At 40.0% G+C, this 22,093-nt stretch overlaps 1 protein-coding gene across 1 annotated transcript in view; it reads right to left on the minus strand.

The window, feature by feature from the left end:
- Positions 1-22,093, minus strand: part of LOC307249128 (integrin alpha-5-like) — a 61,841-nt gene extending 39,748 nt beyond the window's left edge. The window contains exons 1-7 of the mRNA XM_080025762.1: positions 21,731-22,093; positions 9,006-9,133; positions 5,506-5,606; positions 3,085-3,208; positions 2,691-2,752; positions 2,450-2,495; positions 2,143-2,268 (exon numbers count right to left, since the gene is read on the minus strand). Coding sequence (XP_079881888.1) covers positions 2,143-2,268; positions 2,450-2,495; positions 2,691-2,752; positions 3,085-3,208; positions 5,506-5,606; positions 9,006-9,133; positions 21,731-21,936 — 793 coding nt within the window. The 5' untranslated portion in view covers positions 21,937-22,093. The remainder of the gene's footprint in view (positions 1-2,142; positions 2,269-2,449; positions 2,496-2,690; positions 2,753-3,084; positions 3,209-5,505; positions 5,607-9,005; positions 9,134-21,730) is intronic.

A 22,093-nucleotide genomic window follows, 5' to 3' on the forward strand; every position in this document is an offset into this window, starting at 1 on the left:
CGCTGTTCAATGTTTCCCCCCAAAAGGGGCGTGGCCTGATTGCCGACCTGATGTATGCCAATGTGCATCACGTCTCTCTTTAAGAGAAGACCACCCAACCTTTTCATATAAAAGACAATGGTGAGTGTCATAAGCATCTCCTGTAATGAACCTTAAGGCAGAGTGAAAAACGGAGTCTAGGAGTTTAAGACATGAATGAGATGCATGCCTATAAACCACATCGCCGTAATCAAGGACAGACATAAAAACTGCCTCAATAATCCTTTTCCTACAGAACAACGGGAAGGTGGCTTTATTCCTATAAAAATATCCAATCTTTTGTCGCAGACGACAGACAAGATTTTTTATGTGAAATTTAAAAGATACTTTTTCATCTATCCAGATGCCGAGATACTTATATTCAGTGACTCTTTCAATTTGAGATCCATTATTTGTATGAATATTAAGATCATTAAAATGTATAGTGCTTGCTCTGGAGAAACACATATATTTTGTTTTGTCTATATTAAGAACAAGCCTGAGGTCCACTAGACAGTCCTGCAGGGTGTTAAAAGAGCTCTGAAGGTTCTGAACAGATTGATGGACCGAATCATAAATGCAATACAGTACAGTGTCGTCAGCATACAAATGGGCTTGACAGTTTTGTAGCGATGAAACAATGTTATTGATGTCAATTGTGAATAGGACTGGACCTAAAATTGAGCCTTGCAGAACACCATTTGTAACTGTTAAAAACTCAGTTTGGTGGCTTCCCAGTTTTACTGACTGCTGTCTATCAGAGAGATAGTCCCTAAACCAGCTACATGTAGAATAATCAAAACCAATTTCATGCAGCCTCTGTAAAAGCAAATTGGGATCTAAAGTATCAAAGGCTTTTGACAGATCAACAAAAAGTGCTGCACAGTGCTTTTATTTGTCGATAGCTGTAACAATATATATACAATATATACAGTATTAGCAAAAACATGCAGTATCGCGGTCCTTAAAACATTGTAAATCTTATATTGACATCAGTGCAAGACGCTAAGTCAGCCAAACAACATGACAGTGTGAAAACGGCATGGTTAGGAAATGTACTTTACTCATCCAGATAACCTTAATGGCAGCAAGGAATTCTCACTGATGATGGTCACACACTTTTTATGTCTGTTGAAAACTGCAGAAGTAGTGGAGAGGCTGATTCTTGCAGAGGTGACTATTTTGGCACCCTTCCTGACTTTTGACAGTGGGACTGCAAAACATTGCATGCTGTACCATACCAAACCGAACTGCACTGCTCAGTGGAAACAAAGCAAATTGTGGATCTTCATGGTGGTGCTAGATAAAAGGTCAGGGGGTCACTAACTCCCAATACAGTATCCTTTGGGAACCATGAATATTTATTACAAAGTTCATGGCAAATTGAGATAGGTTGCTCTGGACCAAATTGTTAAAACAGATGGTCAGAAAAAATAACCAACTTGAATTAGGGGACCCTGTTGCTCGCAGGTGTAAAATAAATCTAGAATTTCGATGGTAGAGGCAATAGTAGCAGTATATGGTTAGAAGTGTTTATAGTATAAGTAGCAGTACTCTCAAATGGTGGGTTGTCAGGGGGGGGGGGGAGGGGCGCGGGCTGCCTTGATTTCCAACTGACAAAAAAAAAAAAAAAGTGCTTGTGTATAGTCATATCCGCGCGAAAGGCCTATAATATAAAAAAAACACCTTAACTATGTTTACAGTTTTAAAATGTTTTGAATGAAATGCAAACCTCAGTGAATCATTTGCTCTTGTTTATCTGTCCTGAGATTCACACAGACTGAGCAGTCTTGTTTAAATGTTACAAATTTAGCTAATAAACTGAACTTTGAATTGTTTTGCTGCAGAAGTTATCTCAGCTAATTTTTGTTATCTAATTTGATAATAAGGTGATTGTATGCAGAATGCTCGTGCCACAAACTCATACAGTGGTTTTGTACAGATAAATAAATAAATATTAGCAGGTTCTCAATAGTATTTCAATTTAGGGGTGGGCGCGAAAATATTTCTGTCCCCTAGGGGGGGCATGACAGAAAAAAATTGAGAACCACTGGGTTAGTACATGCACACAGTATTAGTAATACTTCTAATTTAATAATCTTTGACACAAGTGTACTTCCTCACCCAGGTAACTGTCATCAAAGCTCCCGTGCACCTGTCGCGTCTGAACCTGTCCAGCGACCGACAGCAGAAAGTAGGATGGGTAGTAGGCCTTAACGATCTCCTCTGACGTGGCTGAGATCAGCTGACCTATAAGATTGGATGGATAACAAAGGGTTGATGAAGGTCAGAGTTCAAAATCATACATGTGACTTTTGAAACTCCTGAGGTCTGTCACTGGATTCATTTTCTGACTCTTTCAATGGAAAACAAATCTATCGGAAGCTGTATCCTGAAAAGTCCATGCTGTTCCACATTCTTGCGAGCTCACCTTGCCAGTAAAAGCTGCCCGGTCCTCCAAGCACAACCCTCCCATCCTGTAAGGCAAGAACATAGCCAACACTGAGGGGTCTATGTGTCATTGGTTTCATCAAGCATTTCAAACCAACTCTGCAAATCTTAAGTACACAGCAAAATCCCCACTGCTTACACCAGCCAGAAACAGAGAAAGCAGCAGCTATGTGATTATAGAGAATCCAGCAACAACAATTGTAACCAAATATTTCTCTTACCTTGGTGAAGTCTGCACTAAATCCCCCCTGGCAATAGCCCTGTCCAGCAGGTCCATGTCTTTCTGCAATGAACAGCAGCAAACATGGGAAACACTAATAAATGTTCTGTTACATTAAACCTAAAAGATAAAAATGTTCTGTTCTATTGAGTGAAGCAATCCCCAGTGTAACCAGTGTCACATTCCAATTGTTTGTTGACCCCTTAACTGAACAAAACACAATCACAAGACAATGCCTCACTGTCACTGTCTTTTCGTTACTTTGCAGTGAATTCTAATGGCATCCCTACACACACACACACACACACACACACACACACACACACACACACACACACACACACACACACACACACACACACACGCACACACTGAAAAGATCCTTCAGAACTCACCTGTTCGGCAGGGGGCGTACTCCACAAATGTGTTGAGACTGTCTACAGACAGGTAGCAGGTTCCTGTAACATCAGCAAAGGGTGTGTCGTGTTCGGTCCTCCAGTAGTACCGTGGAGCACAAGCCTAGAAAGCACAGAGAGACAACTGAATTTCAAAGGAACCTGAGCACATTTGCTAGCTGAGAAGAGTTCAACTGACCCTTCGCTAAAACATGGATTGCATAGCTTTGCCAATGGATTAAGAAAATGTGTCAGGACTGAGGTGGTCTGATGAAGAAACAAGGGAGATTTATACTCTGTCTGTACCATTACACTTTTCAGGGTGGATAAATTAAACCACATTGTGGATGAAACCATGTGTGCTCTTAAGAACCTACTTTCATGGCAATCACTGCACCTTCTGGGAGCCAGAGCCAGTCTCAACTGTTTACTATACATAAACCAACTTTGGAGCAGCAGCTGAGCTCAGCTCATGAATGGTCAGCTAGTGATTCATCTGAATTTATGCCTAGAACCTGTAAGTTTTTTTCAGATTCACTCGGTAGGGGAAAACGGGGTAAGTAGGCACACTTTTTACTCTAGTGAGAATTGCTCATCAACTAAACATCTTTCAATAGTCATTCCTACATTAAATTGAAGCTTAAGGTGTTGGCTTGAAATGTGTACCCCTCACTTTTTCTATCTTATTGTAATAAAGAAGAAATTAATCATCAAAGACACCCTTACACATTGTGACAACCAACCCCATCAAGGGGTCGGTTGTCAAACACTATGGGGTTGTTTGTCACAATGTTATCTTAATGGGAATAATCTTAAAAAGAAGGCAAGAAAGTAGAACTAAATTTGAAAGTGTAATTGCATTGTCAAGTTGACAAATAGGCCTACATAACTTACTGTAGCCTTGGCAGCTGGTCTAGTTTGGGATGCACTGGGTTGTTTTGATTTTGTTGCCCTTTTTTCTTTTGCATGCTAGCTGCCTTTTCCTGCTCTATTCTTTCCTTCTCTGGGGTGTCAGTGAGGATACAGCTTGACAATTTCTTTCGTTATTGGGTTCCTTTTCTGGCTGCAGCCTTGAGATAACATGTGACAACCAACCCCCCAAAAAATGTGACGACCAACCCCAACTTGAATGTCTTGCTAGCATCAAGGCCAACAACCATCTGACAACTAATTAGCTTGCTAACCACAATCTAAACTATAGTTTACCCTTCACACTTTGTATGGGTAACAAGTGTTTTGTTATAAACCCATTGTGTAAAAGCCTAGAAGAAAAATACTGAGGAGCTAAATATTTTCAATTTGACATGAAAAACACAAACAGTCGTCTCACCTCAAATTCAGCAGTCTAACTCCAAGGAAGACTATGTAGGTGACCTCTGATCCCAATTCTGGATATTTACATACCAAAATTTCACAGACAGCGCCTTCTGGTTCCGAGATATAACGATTGTGACAACCAACCCGTGTGACAAATTACCCCGTTCTCCCCTACAACACATTTAGTATGGGATATCAAGCCTTCGCGTGGCTGACTGAAGACACCTATATTCAAGCCTTAAAAAGACCTGTGGTGACGTATATGAGTCGAGGGACCCGGCTCCATCTGCGTCCGTCTCAGATGAGCCTCTGGCCCACGTCCCTGCTAGTGACTGGGCAGAACATACGAGGTTTGTCGACGGGCTAGCCGAACTTCAACCTGAGCCCTCTGAGAGCGCTCACCAGCTACCTCTGGAGCTAGCTGCTCCGCATGATGAAGAAGAAGTGCTCGACATCGGCCTAGACGTGCCTGGTTGCTAGGAGACTGAGCAAATACACTTTTGTCGTGTCAATATGCCCCTGCTGCTGCGCCGGTTGGCCATGACGGTATGTCTTTCTTTCCCCTGTACCCGCGTGCAGCAGAAAAGATGGAGGTCGACTGGCCCCCCCACCGGCTCAAAAACAATCCCGTTTCGCAGGGTTTTTCCTTCCCAGCAACCAAAAACCGATTACCAATGTTCCCAGTATTAGTTTCTGCAAACCTCTGTCCACCATTGTCACAGTGCCCGGTTATGGGCAATATTTAGACCGGGACGGACAAAATATGTCCTTTCAGTATTATTTTTAGCATGTATCACTGAGTCTATCTGAGAAATGCAGCGAATGGAAAGTTTCCCTTAAACTATTTAACATTTTCTGGATATTTGTAGTACCATAACATATAGTGTAACAGTTGTTATATAGTTGCTAAGCACAGAGGGAGCAACCTGGTCAAGTACTTTACATCAAAACCCAAAATAACGACAATAAAAGTCTGTTGTTTGACTTAAACATATCTGTCATCAGCTGAGTATGCTCATTCAAACTATTTGTGTGCATAGCATGTAATCACACAGCATAATGCAGGTTGAAACAGACAGCCCCCCACCCCTGACCCATTCTTACCAGGGTGCTGTTGCCATGGGAACGCACAGTAGCTCCAAACCACTGATGGGACTTGAACTCAACCTGAGTGTTCACATTGTTTATGTAAAAATATCGATCACCTGAAGAAGGAGGAGAAAAAAAACAGTTTAGGAGCATATTATAAACCCAGAGTTGTACACAGCTCTTCTATTACTGAATAACCTGTAATTGCTACGCTTCTTTCCTTTCCAGTGATGTCAGGGGTTGCTATTTTAACCCCCCCCATGTCACCAGTTTTTGATGTTTGGGCTTCCAGGGATTCATTTGAGAGCTGTTCTTGGATTTTTCTTTACATGGATATGTTATGGCCTTGTTCCAGGGGGTATGCAGTCTTAATCCATCCTCCGTGCTATGGCAGACATCAAACAACTCAAAGGGACTTGGACCCTGTTGTTACTGCGACTGTAACGGCTGCGACTGTAACGGCTGTACTTCATTGTCAGGATCTGTTTTAAGAGGAGGCCCTAGCTCTATGAAGGCAAGGTGTGTGTGTGTGTGTGTGTGTGTGTGTGTGTGTGTGTGTGTGTGTGTGTGTGTGTGTGCGCGTGTGTGTGTGTGTGTGTGGGAGGGAGGGCTGCCAAATGTTTTGCTTTTGCATCGTCAGCAGCGTTGCACTTCACTGACTTGTTGCTTTCAACAGCATGCTGTTATAATTATTATTAATTTGGAAAAAATAGGACAGTAATATTTCTACTTGGATTGCTTCTATTGGTCCCCAGCTAGGTGAACCCGGCTGCCTCTGTGCCCTATGGAACGCTGTAAAAACAGGGCTTGGAAAACCAGCTCACATCCTTATTAAGGCACTAAATATAAATGTGGAGTTTGCTGTCAGCTCCTAACTTCTTCTACATGCGGGGTCTCTGTCAGGCCTACGGTGAAACAAGTAATCACACGTGTTATGCCATTTTAGCGGCCTTGAAAAGTCATTTAACCAAACCTGATGCCTTCAACTTTAAGCTCTTAAAAAATGTAAATCATACTTAATTGTGCATTTAACTGTGTAAAAGCTTACTGTGGCATACATTCTGATATATGTGCCTGCTGTCAGTAGCAGAGTGGTGACATTAAACTCTTCTGGCTGGAAGTCAGTGTGCCTGCTTGGTTAATGGAGTCTGAGCTGTGTCGTCCAACACGCCATGAATCCTGAGGCCTGTAATGGAAAATGCAAGACTATACTGAGAGTAAAAGCATGCGTGTGTGTGTGTGTGTGTGTGTGTGTGTGTGTGTGTGTGTGTGTTAGGGTGTATTCACACTGGCAAAGTCCGCTAGTTCACTTGCTTTGGTCCAGACCAAATAGAGTTTAGATTTTTTTTTTTTTGGTGTGGTACACTTTCATATTGCCCCTTTTGCAAGTGAACCAGCATTAAGAAGTAAAACCACACGTGATCTGAGTTCATTCATTCATTGGACAGACATTCTGGGGTGGAGAGAAGCAGGAAGAACAAAGTGAAAACTGCGAAATATATAACTGTTACGATATGGGGTCAAAAATAATAAAAAAATAAATAAATAGGCCTACATCTAGCTAGCCTATAAATAAAATAAAAAAACATAAAATTATTGTTGTTTCATATGGTTATAATATGTAGGCCTGTGTCAATGTGTGGCTAGTAGCCGATGTGAAACATAATATTTACTGTATTTTTGCTGCTGGACGCGCTGCTCGCGAGGAATAGGCTCAAGCTGACACTCAGCTGATTTAGCCGTGTGTCAGCTGGGTGTGAGTTCGGAGCGGCTCAGCTCCAAACTGACACGGGGATAGTAGGCTATTGACGGTCCCGTAACATGGGAAGCAAAATAAAACACGCACTTCATACAAAGCTCAGCATGAACCTGTTGTCACTGTGTGATGGAGACGCTCCCCTCTCCTTCATCTGATCGCTGAACACATCAGCATGTTTACGCGTCCTGTCTATCAAATGTAATATATTTGCTCGGGGCTCCCGGTCAAACCACAACTAATCTTCCTAACAATGGCGACAACAACACTTTCCCATAATGTGAAGCTGACGACGATTTATTAAAAAAAAAAAAAAAAAGGCACAGTGCTTCCTGCAATTGGGTCGGATCGAGTCCGGACAAATTCACACCACAAACGAACTGCAGCAGACTGCGTATCGAAGCGCATCGAGACCACCTCTTCAGCTGGGTCTCGGAGCGCTTGTTTGGTCCGCCTCCGAGTGCGATTGCTGTATTCACACATGTCTGAAAGATGCGCACCGAAGGCGGAAGTGCATCTGAGTTCGTTTCAACCGAACTAAACACGGCATGTGTGAATGGACAGAACTAAGTGTTTGTGCGAACTTGATTCAATTCCCCTCTTGGCAACTTCTTTAAAGAAATTAAACAACCACATTTAATTATATATTATGATATTATGTACATATAGTAGCCTATATATAATATTCTGACAAAAGTACAGTTCTATTGTGTTTTTTTTTAAATGACCAGAAATATAAGTCCACACTTGGTCAATGTAGACTGAATGTCCACTGTTGGCTATTTTGGAATGTATGTGTGTGTGTGTGTGTGTGTGTGTGTGTGTGTGTGTGTGTGTGTGTGTGTGTGTGAACATGAGTGTGGTTTTGCCATGCTTTTCTTTCTACAACATATCACGTTTCAGAGGCTGTGTCCACAGTTTGTAAACAGTTAGGTGTGTATTTATGTACACAGAGAGTGCATAGCTGCAGCTCTCAGCATGTGTAAACCGCTACTTGCTTATCAGCAGATAAGTGAGACCCTGTGATCCTTGATCCTCAAACGGTGGTCCACTCCTTATCACTTCTTCCTGCGTTTTTTTCTGATGGAGGTGATTATTTTCTCTGGCAGAGCCGCGGGGGCAGCCCGGGTCCTCTGGGGTCCTTGTCCTCGTAATGACTCTGCCCTAATTAAAGGGGCACTCACAACACTGGGCTCCAGTCCAGTAGGGTATCAAAGCTCACTGCGGGGGGAAAAAAACACTCCAAACGCAAGCAGCCCACGTCCCAAGATGGAGACCTTGTAGCGAGGGGTGGAGCGGAGTGAAACCTCAGTCACCGTTAAAACACAGGAGGAGAGGCTTCAGTTCAAAGGCTGCTTTCAATCAAAACACAGCACTGTTGGATTAGGAGCTGTAAAATGGCAGGGAGCCCCACATTTGACCTCAGACACACAGCGTCGCTTAACTGGAGATGCTACCAGTAGCCTCTCTCTCTCTCTCTCAGCCTTCTCTTTTATGGCTGATTAGAGACAACTAAGAGTTTACTACACAGTCCTCCATGTCTCAACTCTTTAACAGTGCCGTTAGGGGAAAAGTGACATTTTAATCTCCTGGAACAATGTGATTTAGCAACAACCCTGCTGTGAATAAGATGTAGTGAAAATATCTCTCCCAGAGGCTTCATATTTTTAGCTTGATTTTTTTTATGACGGTTCACATTTTTATCAGTGTGGGTAGAAAGAGGCGGGTCGTCAATTTTAGATTTAACAAGACAACCTACCTTGCTTGTCAAAGTTGATAACGGTGCAGTTAGCTTGGCTCCGGGGTGGACACAAGTACACAGCTCCTCCCTGGGTGATGTCGGGTTGGCTGGTGTTAGCTTTTGGAGCACCGACCAAAATGCTGATGCTTTACGGTGGCAAACAGAAAGAGAGAAAGCAAAGTCTGACTGATTGCGTTCAGAAACTGACTTGAAGAGAAATGCTAGAATACAACAAGAGACAGTTGTTATGATGTGAGATAATTTGCCTTTATAAACATGTCATACACACAGCTGATTGAATAAGTATGAACCAGGACTAAGAATGGTTTGAAGGGGGAAAAGAGGCCGAAAGGAAAGTGTGGAGCCAGTGTATGGTTGGATCCTTTATCCATGTCTTCCATCCATATGCCTAGGCTTTGTCATAGGATATTTGTTTGCTTTTTTTGCCCTTGTTTACCATCTTCTGGCTGTAGCATCTCAGCCAATTCATATTAATATTATTATCTCCTCACAATATGCTACCCGTCCGTACTGTATGGCCTAGGCTCTGTAGTAAACTGGAAAGTAAACAAAGGGGCCCACTGTAGCAACATGCCTGTTTACAGAGCCTAGGCTGTGTATTATCACTGGATTTCTTTTCATTGAACACAGTACGGACAGGGAGCGGATTGTGAGGAGATATTCACTGATTTTGACAAAAGGCCTTCTCCAGAATCGCTGACTTCACCTTGAACTACAGATGTGAGTCTCGTATCAAAAATTGTCTTCTAAAATAAGAAAGTAAAATTCAAATATTAATACATATCCCAAAAATGTTGAACTATTATTTTTATCAGAACTAAAACCATAAGTAGAGAAAGCAAGATATGAAAACAATTTAGAAGTAGCACTTATTATCAACACCATTAAGAAGTAGCCCCTTGAATAACTTCCACTGTATGTCCCTGTTTATGAGGGCTTGTAAGGTACAGCCACACTGAGTATTTAAAGTACATTTTAAGATCAGTTTGCAGCTGTTACCTCATAGACTGTATTTCTGCATATCCCTGTAATTATCATTAGAGGTTTTTCAATGTTAGATGCAGGGGAAAAAAACACAACATGTCATGCATTGCAAACCTTTTAATTAAATGTTGATTATAAGTGTGTGAATATTTACATGGCTGGATGAGTTCTCCCTATAAACCACTCACTCCACAGCCACTCAGCCGGCCAGCGTGTGGGCTTATGGCCTTCTCTTTCAAAGGTATATAGTACCTCTTACCCACTACCAATACCAACCCCCTGGGATCTCCACACATGTGGATTTGAGACAAATAAAAAAAAGCCCCGGTAATGAAAACTTAAGAATAACCCCCATTGACAATACCGTGTACGATCAATGGATGCATCTGTTGAGACATGAAATGAGGATTCCTTTCCTTTAACTCACGTTAACATGGATTTGAACATCTGCTAAACAAGGAAATGGCCTGCAGGCATGGCAAGTTTAAAGAAACAACATGTCATTTTGATTTGACGATTTATGACCTTGGGGTGAATGTATTTACATAGCCACATTATTCGGAAATAAGTCATATCCTAATGGTGGGTCTGTTCTTATGCATCATAACCTAAACCTGCTGAAAATCCTCTTTCTTCTACACAAAATAATGTTTGTTATTAAAATAAGTTTCTTTAAAATTCTGGAGTTGTTTTATTAAAAGTGGAGTCAGTGATTATGGAGAAAATCCTTTTTTGTCAGAATATATAGTCAGAGTATGTAGTGTTTATAATATATGTATACACAATATCAATTTCCATCACAGTATCTACCCACGATCCGCTACATGTACGTACTGTGTGCGCGCTGAAAAAAATCCAGTTTTTATACACAGCCTAGGCTCTGCAAACGGGCATGTTGCTAGCTACGACGTGCCCCCTTTGTTTACATAACCTTTGTTTACATACCTGTTTACAGAGCCTAGGCTGTGTATTAACACTGGATTTTTTTCCACAGGAGATATTCGCTGATTTTCAAAAAAATTTGTTCTCCAGAATCTCTGACTCCATCTCTCAATGATCTAAATAAAACTATTTAAGAAGTGACGATGACTTAGGTTGGACAGCTCGTATTAAACATGGGACATGGATTACACATGTAGAGATGTTTCTCATTAGAAGGGCCTTAAATCAACAGTTTGGGAACACTGAGGAATAATGGTGTGATCTTCCATTACATTCAGTTACAAACACAATATACTGTATGTTCATGGAAACCAACAGAGCCTCCTTATTCCTCACTAACTCTGTTCATGTTCCTCCAGACGTGATCTGGGTTGTTATAATAAACAGGATATGATGCTTATATGAGCCAGATCCCCAACCCAAATATCTGCTTTGTTTGGTTAACATGTAAATACACTTATTAAACTCATACATACATATGGGTGGCCCAGAATAATCTGGCACAATACTCAATTAGTGTGTTTTCCTTCCCGTTGTCTCAATCGTGGATCTACATAAATAACAACAACAGCTAAGATCACGTCTGTAGAATGTGTAGTCTAGTCATTTGTGTGCAATGTTGGCTTAAACTGCATCAAACTTGCACTAGAAGTATAGGCTGCATTTCTCAATTCAATTAATTTTCCTTTATTTAACCTCGAAAGATCAATTGAGGGGTGACCCTCTTTTACAATGACATCAAGTATTACAAATATACAATATACAATACAAATACACAACCGTTTAACAAGGAGAGAAAAAAAACAATTAAAACATTCCAAAATTGGAGAAGAAGAACATTGCTTATCCAAAACAGTTACAGTTTATGTGGGGCAGATTAAAAATAATATGTCTTAATTTGTTAAAAGATATTAATGTATTTATTTTAATTTTAAGTTGTAAATTGTTCCAGGAGTTAGGGGCACTAAAGCTAAAAGCTGTTTTACAAAGCTCAGACCTGCGTAAGGAACATATAACATGAGCATGTCAGTGGAGCGGGTCTGATGAGGCCCATCTGAAATTTGCATCATGGTACTGTAGTCAAATAATGGGGGAGCTTCCCGGTCAGGGCTTTATAAATACAAACGTGCCAATGTGCGTCACGTTTTTCAGTAAGAGATGACCACCCAACATATCTATACAAATCACAATGATGTGTGTCATAAGCATCTCCTGTGATGAACCTTAAAGCAGAGTGAAAAACAGAGTCCAGGAGTTTAAGACATGAATGTGATGCATTCTGATAAATCACATCACCATAATCCAGGACAGACATAAAAACTGCCTCGATAATCCTTTTCCTACAGAAAAAAGGAAAGCTGGTTTTGTTTCTATAAAAATAGCAATTTTTTTGTCGGAGACGACATGCAAGATTTTTGATGTGAAAATTAAAAGTGAGTGTATCATCTATCCAGATGCCGAGATATTTATATTCAGCGACTCTTTCAATCAGAGATCATTGAAGTTTTGGGCTTTTGCTCTGGATAGATGGGCGTGACAGTTTTGTAATGATGAAACAATATTATTGGTATAAATTGTGAAAAGAACTGGACCCAAAATTGAGCCCTGTGGTACACCATTTGTAACAGTTAGAAAACTCTGATTGGTAGTTTCCCAATTTTACTGATTGCTGTCTATCTGACAGATAGTTTCTAAACCAGCTGCATGCAGAATGATCAAAACCAATGTCATACAGCCTTTGTGAGAGTAAATGGTAGTCAACGGTGTCAAAGGCTTTTGACAGATCAACAAAAAGTGCTGCACAGTGCTTTTTACTGTCTAATGCTGTAATAATGTTGTTTAAAACAAAGGTGACAGCAGAAACCGTAGTGTGGCCTGCCCTAAAACCGGATTGGAAAGGGCTCAAAATGGAAGCACTGGCTAGAAATGTTTTTAATTGTTTATTAATAAGTGATTCTAAAATTTTTGCCAGGCATGGGAGTTTTGATATTGGTCTGTAGTTATTTAGGTCATTTTTGTCACCACCTTTGTGCAAGGGAATGACGTGAGTTTTTTCCAAACTTTGGGAACTATACCAGAGGAGATTGAAAGATAAAAAATATGGGTAATTTATTTTGATATGATATGTGTAGAGAGATTGATTGAAAACAGGTCCAGATTGTCCTCTCCCATGTACTTCCATTGGTTGATGGCAAGGAGCTCATCTACAACAACACTAGTTGGAACAGGATCAAGGATCAAAAGTCAAGAGTTGACCAGCAGCTACAAAATGTTTATTAAAAGCTACACCAATCTCTTTTTGATCATTTAGAGTTTGATAATTTATTTTAATCTGAGTTGGAACTGAGCTAGCATTGTTTTTATTGTTGTTCACAACCTTCCAGAATAGTGCAGGGTTAGAATAGCAGTTGGAAATTAATTCAAGATAATGCTCAGATTTAGCTTTCCTAACCATGGTCGTGCACCTATTCCTGATTTGTTTAAAAACTGTCCAATTAAAATCTTCTCCAGAGCATCTGGCTAGAGACCAGGCTTTATTCATCTCTGTAAATAAGTCAGACAGCTCATTGGTAAACCAGGGGTTCGATCTATTTTTTACCCTGTGCTTTTTGTGGGGTGCACGATGGTTCAAAATTGAGGTGAAAGTATTGGTGAAAAAATCCAAGGCTAATTCAACATCAGCTATTTCAGTTGTGAGATGAATGTCACTGTTAAAAAACCTTTAAAATTACGCTTAAAAATGATTTTAGGTTGAATTTTTTTTAGATGAATACTTCTGATACAGGCCACCGGGCAGTGATCACTGGTCCCAAGGTCAAAGACACCAGCAGAAACTATTTTATTGATTTAGTTTGATAATATTAAATCAATCAAAGTTGATTTAGCTGGGATTTTTAGATTAGGTCTTGTGGGCTCAGTTATTATTTGTGTAAGATTTAGGTTGCTACAGATTTCTTTGAAAGGTTCAGAGGCACCAGAAAGCCAGTCAATGTTAAAATCACCCATCACAATGACCTCTCTATTTACATATGGAGAGATTAAATGTGCTAGCTCACTCAAGGAGCTAGTTACCGCTGAAGGGGGCCTGTACACACCAATTACAATAAAACAATCATTGGGCGATAAAGACAATTCCAATGCAATAAATTCAAAGCAGCTACGAACAGAGACAGCATGTAATAATGTTACAGAATAATGTGATTTAACGTAGACAGCCACTCCCCCACCCCGTGTGGTCCTGTCTATTCTGAATAAATTATAGTCATTTATTGCCACCATAGATAGAGTCATGTGTACTGCTCTTCAGCCATGATTCAGTCAGAACCAGGACATCTGGGTCAGCCTGAGACACTAAGATCTTAACATGGTCTAATTTATTGTGCTGAAGCAAACTTCTTATGTTTAAGTGAAGAAAACTCAAACCCTTTCTTGATTTGAGGATATTTGGTGAGTTTAGATCTGATATGCTTATGTCCGGGTTCACAACAGCGGGGTGGGCCATCACAGTTGATCTATTACACAAAATAGGTATAGTTTTCAAATTACTAGTAATCCCAAGTGGTCTGTGGTGTGACCTGTATGATCTGTGAGGAGGGATTAATGATGATCTGACAGACTGACATACAGGGATTGGGTGAGTTTTTACAATAATGGATGTTCCAGGCCTGGAGGGGGCGCTAGATGCATGGGCACTAGTGGTCATGGAGGCTGATTCACGTGGGCTAATAACCTCTTGACTGACCAGGTGTGGAGATAGTCAATCATGCTGGACAGAGTTTGCAAGAGGAGTGACGCTAGGAATTCAGTTTATTTAAGAAGGGGACAGTGCAAATTAATAAAACACATGATCATACATGGGTTAAAAATGCCAGAATTAGCCAAAAGGCTATTTTTCATCTGTAGTCCCCTAACATCAATATTAAAAGAAAATACAATTAATTACGATAAAACAACAACATAAACAGGATGGAACCCCAGAGCACAAAACAGGGCATCTCCACTAGGCTGAAGCATGAATTGATTTCAAATTGTATTGGCCATCTGAAACAATGAGACCAGCTAATCACCAACGGCTGTGATTTAGGATCTACATCCTGCAGGCCGTTTGACCCAAGGTTCAAAAGCAGACCAACCAATAGAGATTGACTTCAATAGAGCCATGCAGCTATGTCTAAAAAGTCCATATGTGTAATCTTAAATAAAATGTAAAAAACCCAATTAATGTTGAGTAGTTGTCAATCTACCCTATTTTCCTAGCCTGGCAACGCCCACCTAGTACTTCCGCTCAATTTTAATTTCCCTTCAGTATCAAATGAAGTACGATGGTCTGGTAGGACCAGGCTACTATTTTCCTGCAAGTACTGCATAAATTAAATGCTACTCAAAGCTGTCAAGAATTTAAATAATGCATTAATCGTTAAACCAGCCCAAGGTAGATCTATTGGGAAAACTAAATAACTTATTAATCTTTAGTTTTTCCTCTTTGTGAAGTTTAAGGTGAGACACTACAGGCAACTACTGTACATTGTTTGCTCGAGCACTGTACAATTTTGAGATTGTTGTCTATTTATGGTCCATAACACGTCTTCGTTCATACTGGTATAAATCAAAGGTTAGAAATGTACATTTAGGTGTTTATTTGACTAAACATAGTCTGTTTGCTTCTGTGTATTTCTCCTTACAACCATTTTTTAACTGCCATTATCTCGACATAATTTTTTTTCAATACTCTGAACCAAAAAATGTCATCTTATAAAGCACTTACATCAACTAAACTTTCCATAATCATTTTAGCGTTTTTTTCTGAAGGTGTCTGGCCTTAATTAGCAGTGGACTACTCAAATCGCAGTATAATTAATGTTGGCACATAAAACTCATGTGAAGTATGGATTTGGTTAACTTAGGGGAGAACGGGGAAATGTGAGACATCGGGTAATGTGAGACACCCCCTGTATCTAGGCAACAGAACACATTTTTAGTCATGTGAGATATATGTTTTCAAGCCCCTCTCATTTCCCCTTGGCCATGAAAGAGAGGACCTCATGGGGATGTTATATATATATATATATATATATATATATATATATATATATATATATATATATATATATATATATATATATATATATATATATATATATATATATTTATTTTCTGTAACAGTAACTGTGTATCTGAATCCGAATTTGATGAAAATGGGGGCGGGACCTGATAAGCCTTTGGCTTCTTCCGTCTCCCTTCGGACAACACAAAGTATGATGTATGAATATTTGCAAGAGAAAATTGTGTATTGTGTGGAATTGTCCGAAAGAATAATAAATAAATGTTGTAAGCATGTTTTTTTTCACAAAAATGTATTTTTTGCATGTAAAAGGGAATTTTCTTGATGTCAGCTTAATTAACTGTTGCGTCAAAGCAAATTGATTCAGGTAGAAAAACTTCTATCATACATGTTGATGAACTACCAACATATGAAACCATGTGATGATGATAATTGAAGATTAGCCTGAATTGCTGAGAGAGGTAGTTTTTTCTCAGATTGTGGCAGTGGGGTAAAGTGAGACAAATGCTGTGGGGTAAAGTGAGACAGTGTCTGTGCCCTTTTTTAATTAATCCATTATATTTGAGGTAGCAAGGTGACTAGTTTGAATAAGACAAAAGACAATGGGGGTGTCAGCAAGGGCATGGTTTGGCAGGTATGTATGTGGGGGACAGAAGAGTGACCTTTAACATCAATGGACCCTAAATAATATGTCTTTATTAAATGAATGATCCCAATAAAACAAATGCAGAAAAATATTAATCAAAAACCCAAAAGATGGAAAATGACAGCTGGGTCTAGTCCTGTGTTCTGAGTCCCAGGCTGTTCTAGCTGGTTCTGATTGTCCTTCGCTCTGATCCCCAGACAATAGGTCAGACAATAGGTGGCTCTAAGGGTCCTGTGTTCTGACCCCCAGACTGTGCTTTAATCTAACTGGTTCTATCTGTCATTTGAATGTTTATTATTGAATATGAATTATATGTTGTATTTGATCAGAGTTACTTTCAAGTGTTTAGAAAAATTTTTTTGCTTAATTGACCAAACCCCATGATTCTGTTACAAGTCCGACATTAGTTTTGGAATATTTGGTTTTCAAGCTAGCTGTCAGGATTCTAACTGTTACAACATGTGTTGTTATGGTAGTTTCAGAGTGGAAAAAGTAAGTGGATCAGTTTACCCCCTTGATTTCTCTGGTCTGTCTCAGTTTACCCCGAAGCTGGGGTAAAGTGAGACACATGACAACTTTTTTTAAAACAATCATATTTTCACTACCCTTCGTCCTGAATAAATTCTGATAATTCCCATTGCTAGGAAACATCATGAGGTAATGGGAAATGTCTAAATGTTACTGATAAATCATTTTAGCTCGCTTAGAAGAGAGCAAATGTAAAAAGTGTCTCACATTACCCCATTCTCCCCTACGTATCAGAGCTCAATATTTCAGCTGGATTTTCAAACCCCCCTCAGAACACTTCCAAACAGCAATCACTTCTTGCTTAACTTGGATCATCTCCAACTTTGTTAAATTGGACCAGCTCTCCCAACACACACACATAGACAGTGGAAACAGAGATGACACAGTATGGCAACAGGAGCAACTTGTAGCAAGGCTCCCATACAGACAAACAGTCTACCAATTGTCAGAATGCATAAGAACAAGCAGAAACCATCCCACCAGCAGAATGCAAACATCTCCTTCATTCAGTAGAGCATCCTTTTCCAGCTATGTTGTTTTCCCAGCAGCGCACAACAACAACCACTTAGAATCACATGAATCTGTCCAACAGTAATTGTGAGCATGTCAAAAAATACATGAATTTGGTCATAAACTAATATGTGGTATTGTTCAGTGTGGGCTAGTGTGGGCCTTTTTCCGTATAAATCGCTCCAAGTCAACATCTCATTAATAACTCTACCACATGCTCTCTAACTGCTAGAGGCTTAGCTAAGCAAACTGAGAGAATCTTAACCAATTTCCTAACAGGGAAATAGCTACATCCATTATAACAACATTGCTGTTACTCTGTGAGCCCATGATGATGTCACTGAGGATAAACGATGACACAGAGGGGTTAATACTAAACATTTGTGCGTATAAAAACGTGTGCAAACAGGATTTTAGGTGTTCACTGAGGATTGCGTGTCAAATAACATGTGCTGTCCATTGAGTACGTTTGACTTAATGAATATGCAAAACAAGGAGTTTCTTCCCAAGTGCGCAAATTATGGGAGGAGTAGATGCAAAAAGGTTAAACTGTTGTGCACAGAATGCTCATGCAGTTTAGCACCTTTCTATTTCGTATCTTAGTAGGTCAACCCCAGTGCAATCAGAGTGTTGATAAGGTGGAACTGGGATTTATTTTATATGGTAATTGTTACGCGCTCCCACCTTCTGCTCTTCTCTCGTGGTCCTCCTCTCTTTAGCTGAGATTATTAAATTGTTTGCTTTCAATTTAAATGATTGAACAGTGGAAAAAGTATAGCCTACACAATTCACTGTGATGGGTAACTGGATTGGTTATTCACCTTTGAAATAAACGTAACAATCTGACCATTTCACTGCCAATTTTGAGAAACTTTAACAATTTGCGCAATGGACCAACGTTTTTACATAGCCTATATTTCACTATGAGACTGGGTTAATCAATAAGAACAGCGCCCTCAAGGGTCACACATTCTGGCAGGTCACAGCTTTCGGGGTAACACCGGGTCTCTCACAGTGCACGGTAGAGGCGTCGGGGTGCAGCTCGTGGCGATTCTGTTTATGTTCTTTAGTTTATTAGATGGGGGCTGTGAGTTAGTGTTTCTGTACTTTGATTGTAGTTGGAGGGGTCGGGGTATAAGTTAGGAGGAGGAAGTCCTGGACCAAGCAGTCCAACTGTGGCTGCTCCAGGCTTCCTCCACTTTTTCTTTTGTTGTACAGCCCTCCAGTGAAACGTTAACTTTAATAAAATCATATTATCGTATAAGCTTTAATCACAGTTTTGGTGTGGGGCGGCCGTAACAGTAATGATATGAGCATCCTACATGTTTACAGAAGCAGCTGTGTACCAAATATTGTCTGCCACAAGCTGCTCTCCAACAGGTTACCATGGAGCAGATAAAAAGTCACACATCTGATACACAGTAGAATTCTATAATTTTCTATCAAGGGCTTTAAAGTGATGGAACACATCCTACAGAAGTCTCTGACAGCAGCTGTGAACAGCTGGTTGAGAATGTGTTTTGTCTGGACAAGCCAAAATCTCTTGGACTGTCCCAACATATGTAAATAATCTAAACTATAATCAATCAGATTTTTCTTCTGTGGTACAATAAGATTGTTGGCCGGCTAATAAGTGTATTGCAAAATGTGTCAGCTAGCCAATAATGTCTAGTTTATATCAATAAGAAAACACTGCTGTTTCTGCAAGGAATATTACAAACGTATTGGACGTGTTATAAGAGGTATTTTACTCAAAGTACGTCCATGGTTATTTGCGTAAACAGCAAAGTAATTTTTTTGCTGCTTTTTATACTTGAAGCGTTTTCAATGAAAAAGTACCAATGTGCACTGTGCTGGAATAGGCCTAAAGAAAGTGAAGGGTGCAACAGGTTGACGATTGCATCGAGAATCGTTCTACAATTAAACTGTGATTGGTGAATGGTAATGGAATGCAATCGCGCCTCACATCTGATTCAATACATTCAAGTCACTAAGCTACACTCTGCAATCTTGGTGTAGTAGATCATCTAACAAAACTAATTGTTATTCTGAAGATGTTTTTTCCAAAATCTTTAAAGATTCTTCTAAACACATATGTATGTTCAAGATGTGACTGTTTGCTGTCCAGGTGAGTTACTATTATTAAAGCTGTATTGCGTAACTTCTGCCACACCCATGTGGAATTCAGTGTAATAACAACAACACTGTCTATGCATCTACATGAGGTAAAGCCTTCGGTGATTGCGCATGGATTTGATACCTTCTGATGTACATCTAGGTTTTTTTTTTAGCAGAAGAATCAACAACTGAAACATTTATAGGGCATTTCTTGGGATTTTTCTGAGCTGGAGGGGGGGAGGGGGGGCAGTTTGTAAACGCTGCCATACTGAGAAATGAAGAGAGACTATTGTGGAGCTGATAGCCTTAATCAACTTTGACTCAACTCGTTTGGTGATGGCTTTAATGTAACCAACATTAATTTATGAATAGGTTGAAAAGGTTACGCACTATATCTTTAAAATAAAAAACACTGAAATATAACATCAATATATGACTGGTAATTAATTAAATGTTTTAATGTTGTTCCATGATGTACAAAATGGCAAGAGACAAGATGTATTATCTCTGGTCACCATCTTTGTTAGAATGGGGAAAAAAGAGTCCTTAGGGGATTCATTTTTTTTTTCAAAACAATATTTAAAGGTACAATCTGTCTCTGTGACTGAAAAGTAATAGTAATACATGAGAGGCACATACTGTCTATGTGCAACTGATTAAAAGAACACCATGAAGCTACCAGCCTAGGTTGATATACTTCACACCTCATCATTCATAATCCAAGAATACTTTTGGCTCGTTGTGTGTGTTCCAATCCACACTATAGTGCCCAGAGGAGCCTTTCTTCAGCTAAAACAGGTGATGGTAGGCTACATGCTGTGTCTAAGTCAAAAGTCAAAGTCAAAATTATTTCTATAGCACATTTCAAAACAACATCAGTTGACCAAAGTGCAGAACAAGATACAATACAAAACAACATATAAGATACATGAAAAAAAGTTAGGAGTGTCAAAGTCTCAACTTGTGTTAAAGGCCAATGCAACAAAAGTGAGTCTTCAGCAACGTATTACACAGTTCAACTTTACAGGGATCCAGGTTCTATTCATTCACACACAGTCATAGGTGTTTCATCTTTGACTCTTTCTCACTCAGCAGTACCCCATCTGTCAACATAACAAAAACTGCAGGAACCCGCAACTGGTCCCTTTAGTATACACACTCAGAAGATTAGCATATTAGTCCCTCCTCTCTGAATCACACACAGACTTGTATGTCTGTTTCCAATCATGCTACTTGGGCTGGAATCCAGTGTGTGTGTGTGTGTGTGTGTGTGTGTGTGCGTGCGTGCGTGTGTGTGTGCGTGCGTGTGTGTGTGTGTGTGTGTGTGTTTGATTGAGAGAGAGAGAAAGAAAGAAAGAGAGGGGGAGAGAGGAGAAGAGAGATAGATAGATGAATAAAGACAGCCTCGTGTAGGTTTCTGTACACAACACTCACACACGCACGCGCACACACACACACACACACACACACACACACACACACACACACACACACACACACAACAATACAATGAATGAATATTAGATCCATTTAGACTGAATGTGGACTACATACAAACATACCACTTATTATTGAAGAATACATTTAGAATATAATGGTCTACACTACAATGCAAATGTTGTACTTTGTGTAGCCCGCAGAATGCACTCAGAGACAACCAGGTGAAGGTAGGAATATTATATTAGAATAATGGATGCCAAGAGAAAATGTAAAGGTTTAGTAGTATATAGTCATAAAGACCAGGTAAGACTGCTGCACCACATAGCAAAGTCTGTAAGATACAATAATGCCGTTTACACTAAAGTATGTATGGTTGTTATAAATAAGTGGGTTTGCAGTGAATGCTAAGCTTTCTTTGGCTGACTTTTCCAAAGTGTGGTACTCAGACGCGAAAGCTTCTGTGATGATTGCACCAAAGAAGACTGACTTTACCTGGATGAGTTGGTGAAGAACTCCACCGTGTATCCGAAATAACTTCCCTCTGGTCCGCTGAAGTCGACGCGTTGCTCCGTATCCAAGTTAAAAGCAGCGCAAAGACGCACCAACAGCAGCACTACAGGTACAGCCCACAGTACGGTCCTCTGGCAACGCTTTCCCCGTGACCCGAGAGCTGAAAGTAGTCCAGGAACGGTGCCCATCTCTTCTCCTGCGCGTCTCTTCTTTCATTGAATGGCTGGAGGAGCGCAACACGCGTCATCCGTGCTGTTCCCTTATACTTGCGTAATGTAGGACAGTTTGAATCATAAATCAGTGTCCAGGATAAACTCCGTCAGCTCCACACTGCAAGTCCGGCGT

This window comes from Ammodytes marinus (assembly GCF_949987685.1).
Source record: "Ammodytes marinus genome assembly, chromosome: 4".
Taxonomy (NCBI): domain Eukaryota; kingdom Metazoa; phylum Chordata; class Actinopteri; order Uranoscopiformes; family Ammodytidae; genus Ammodytes; species Ammodytes marinus.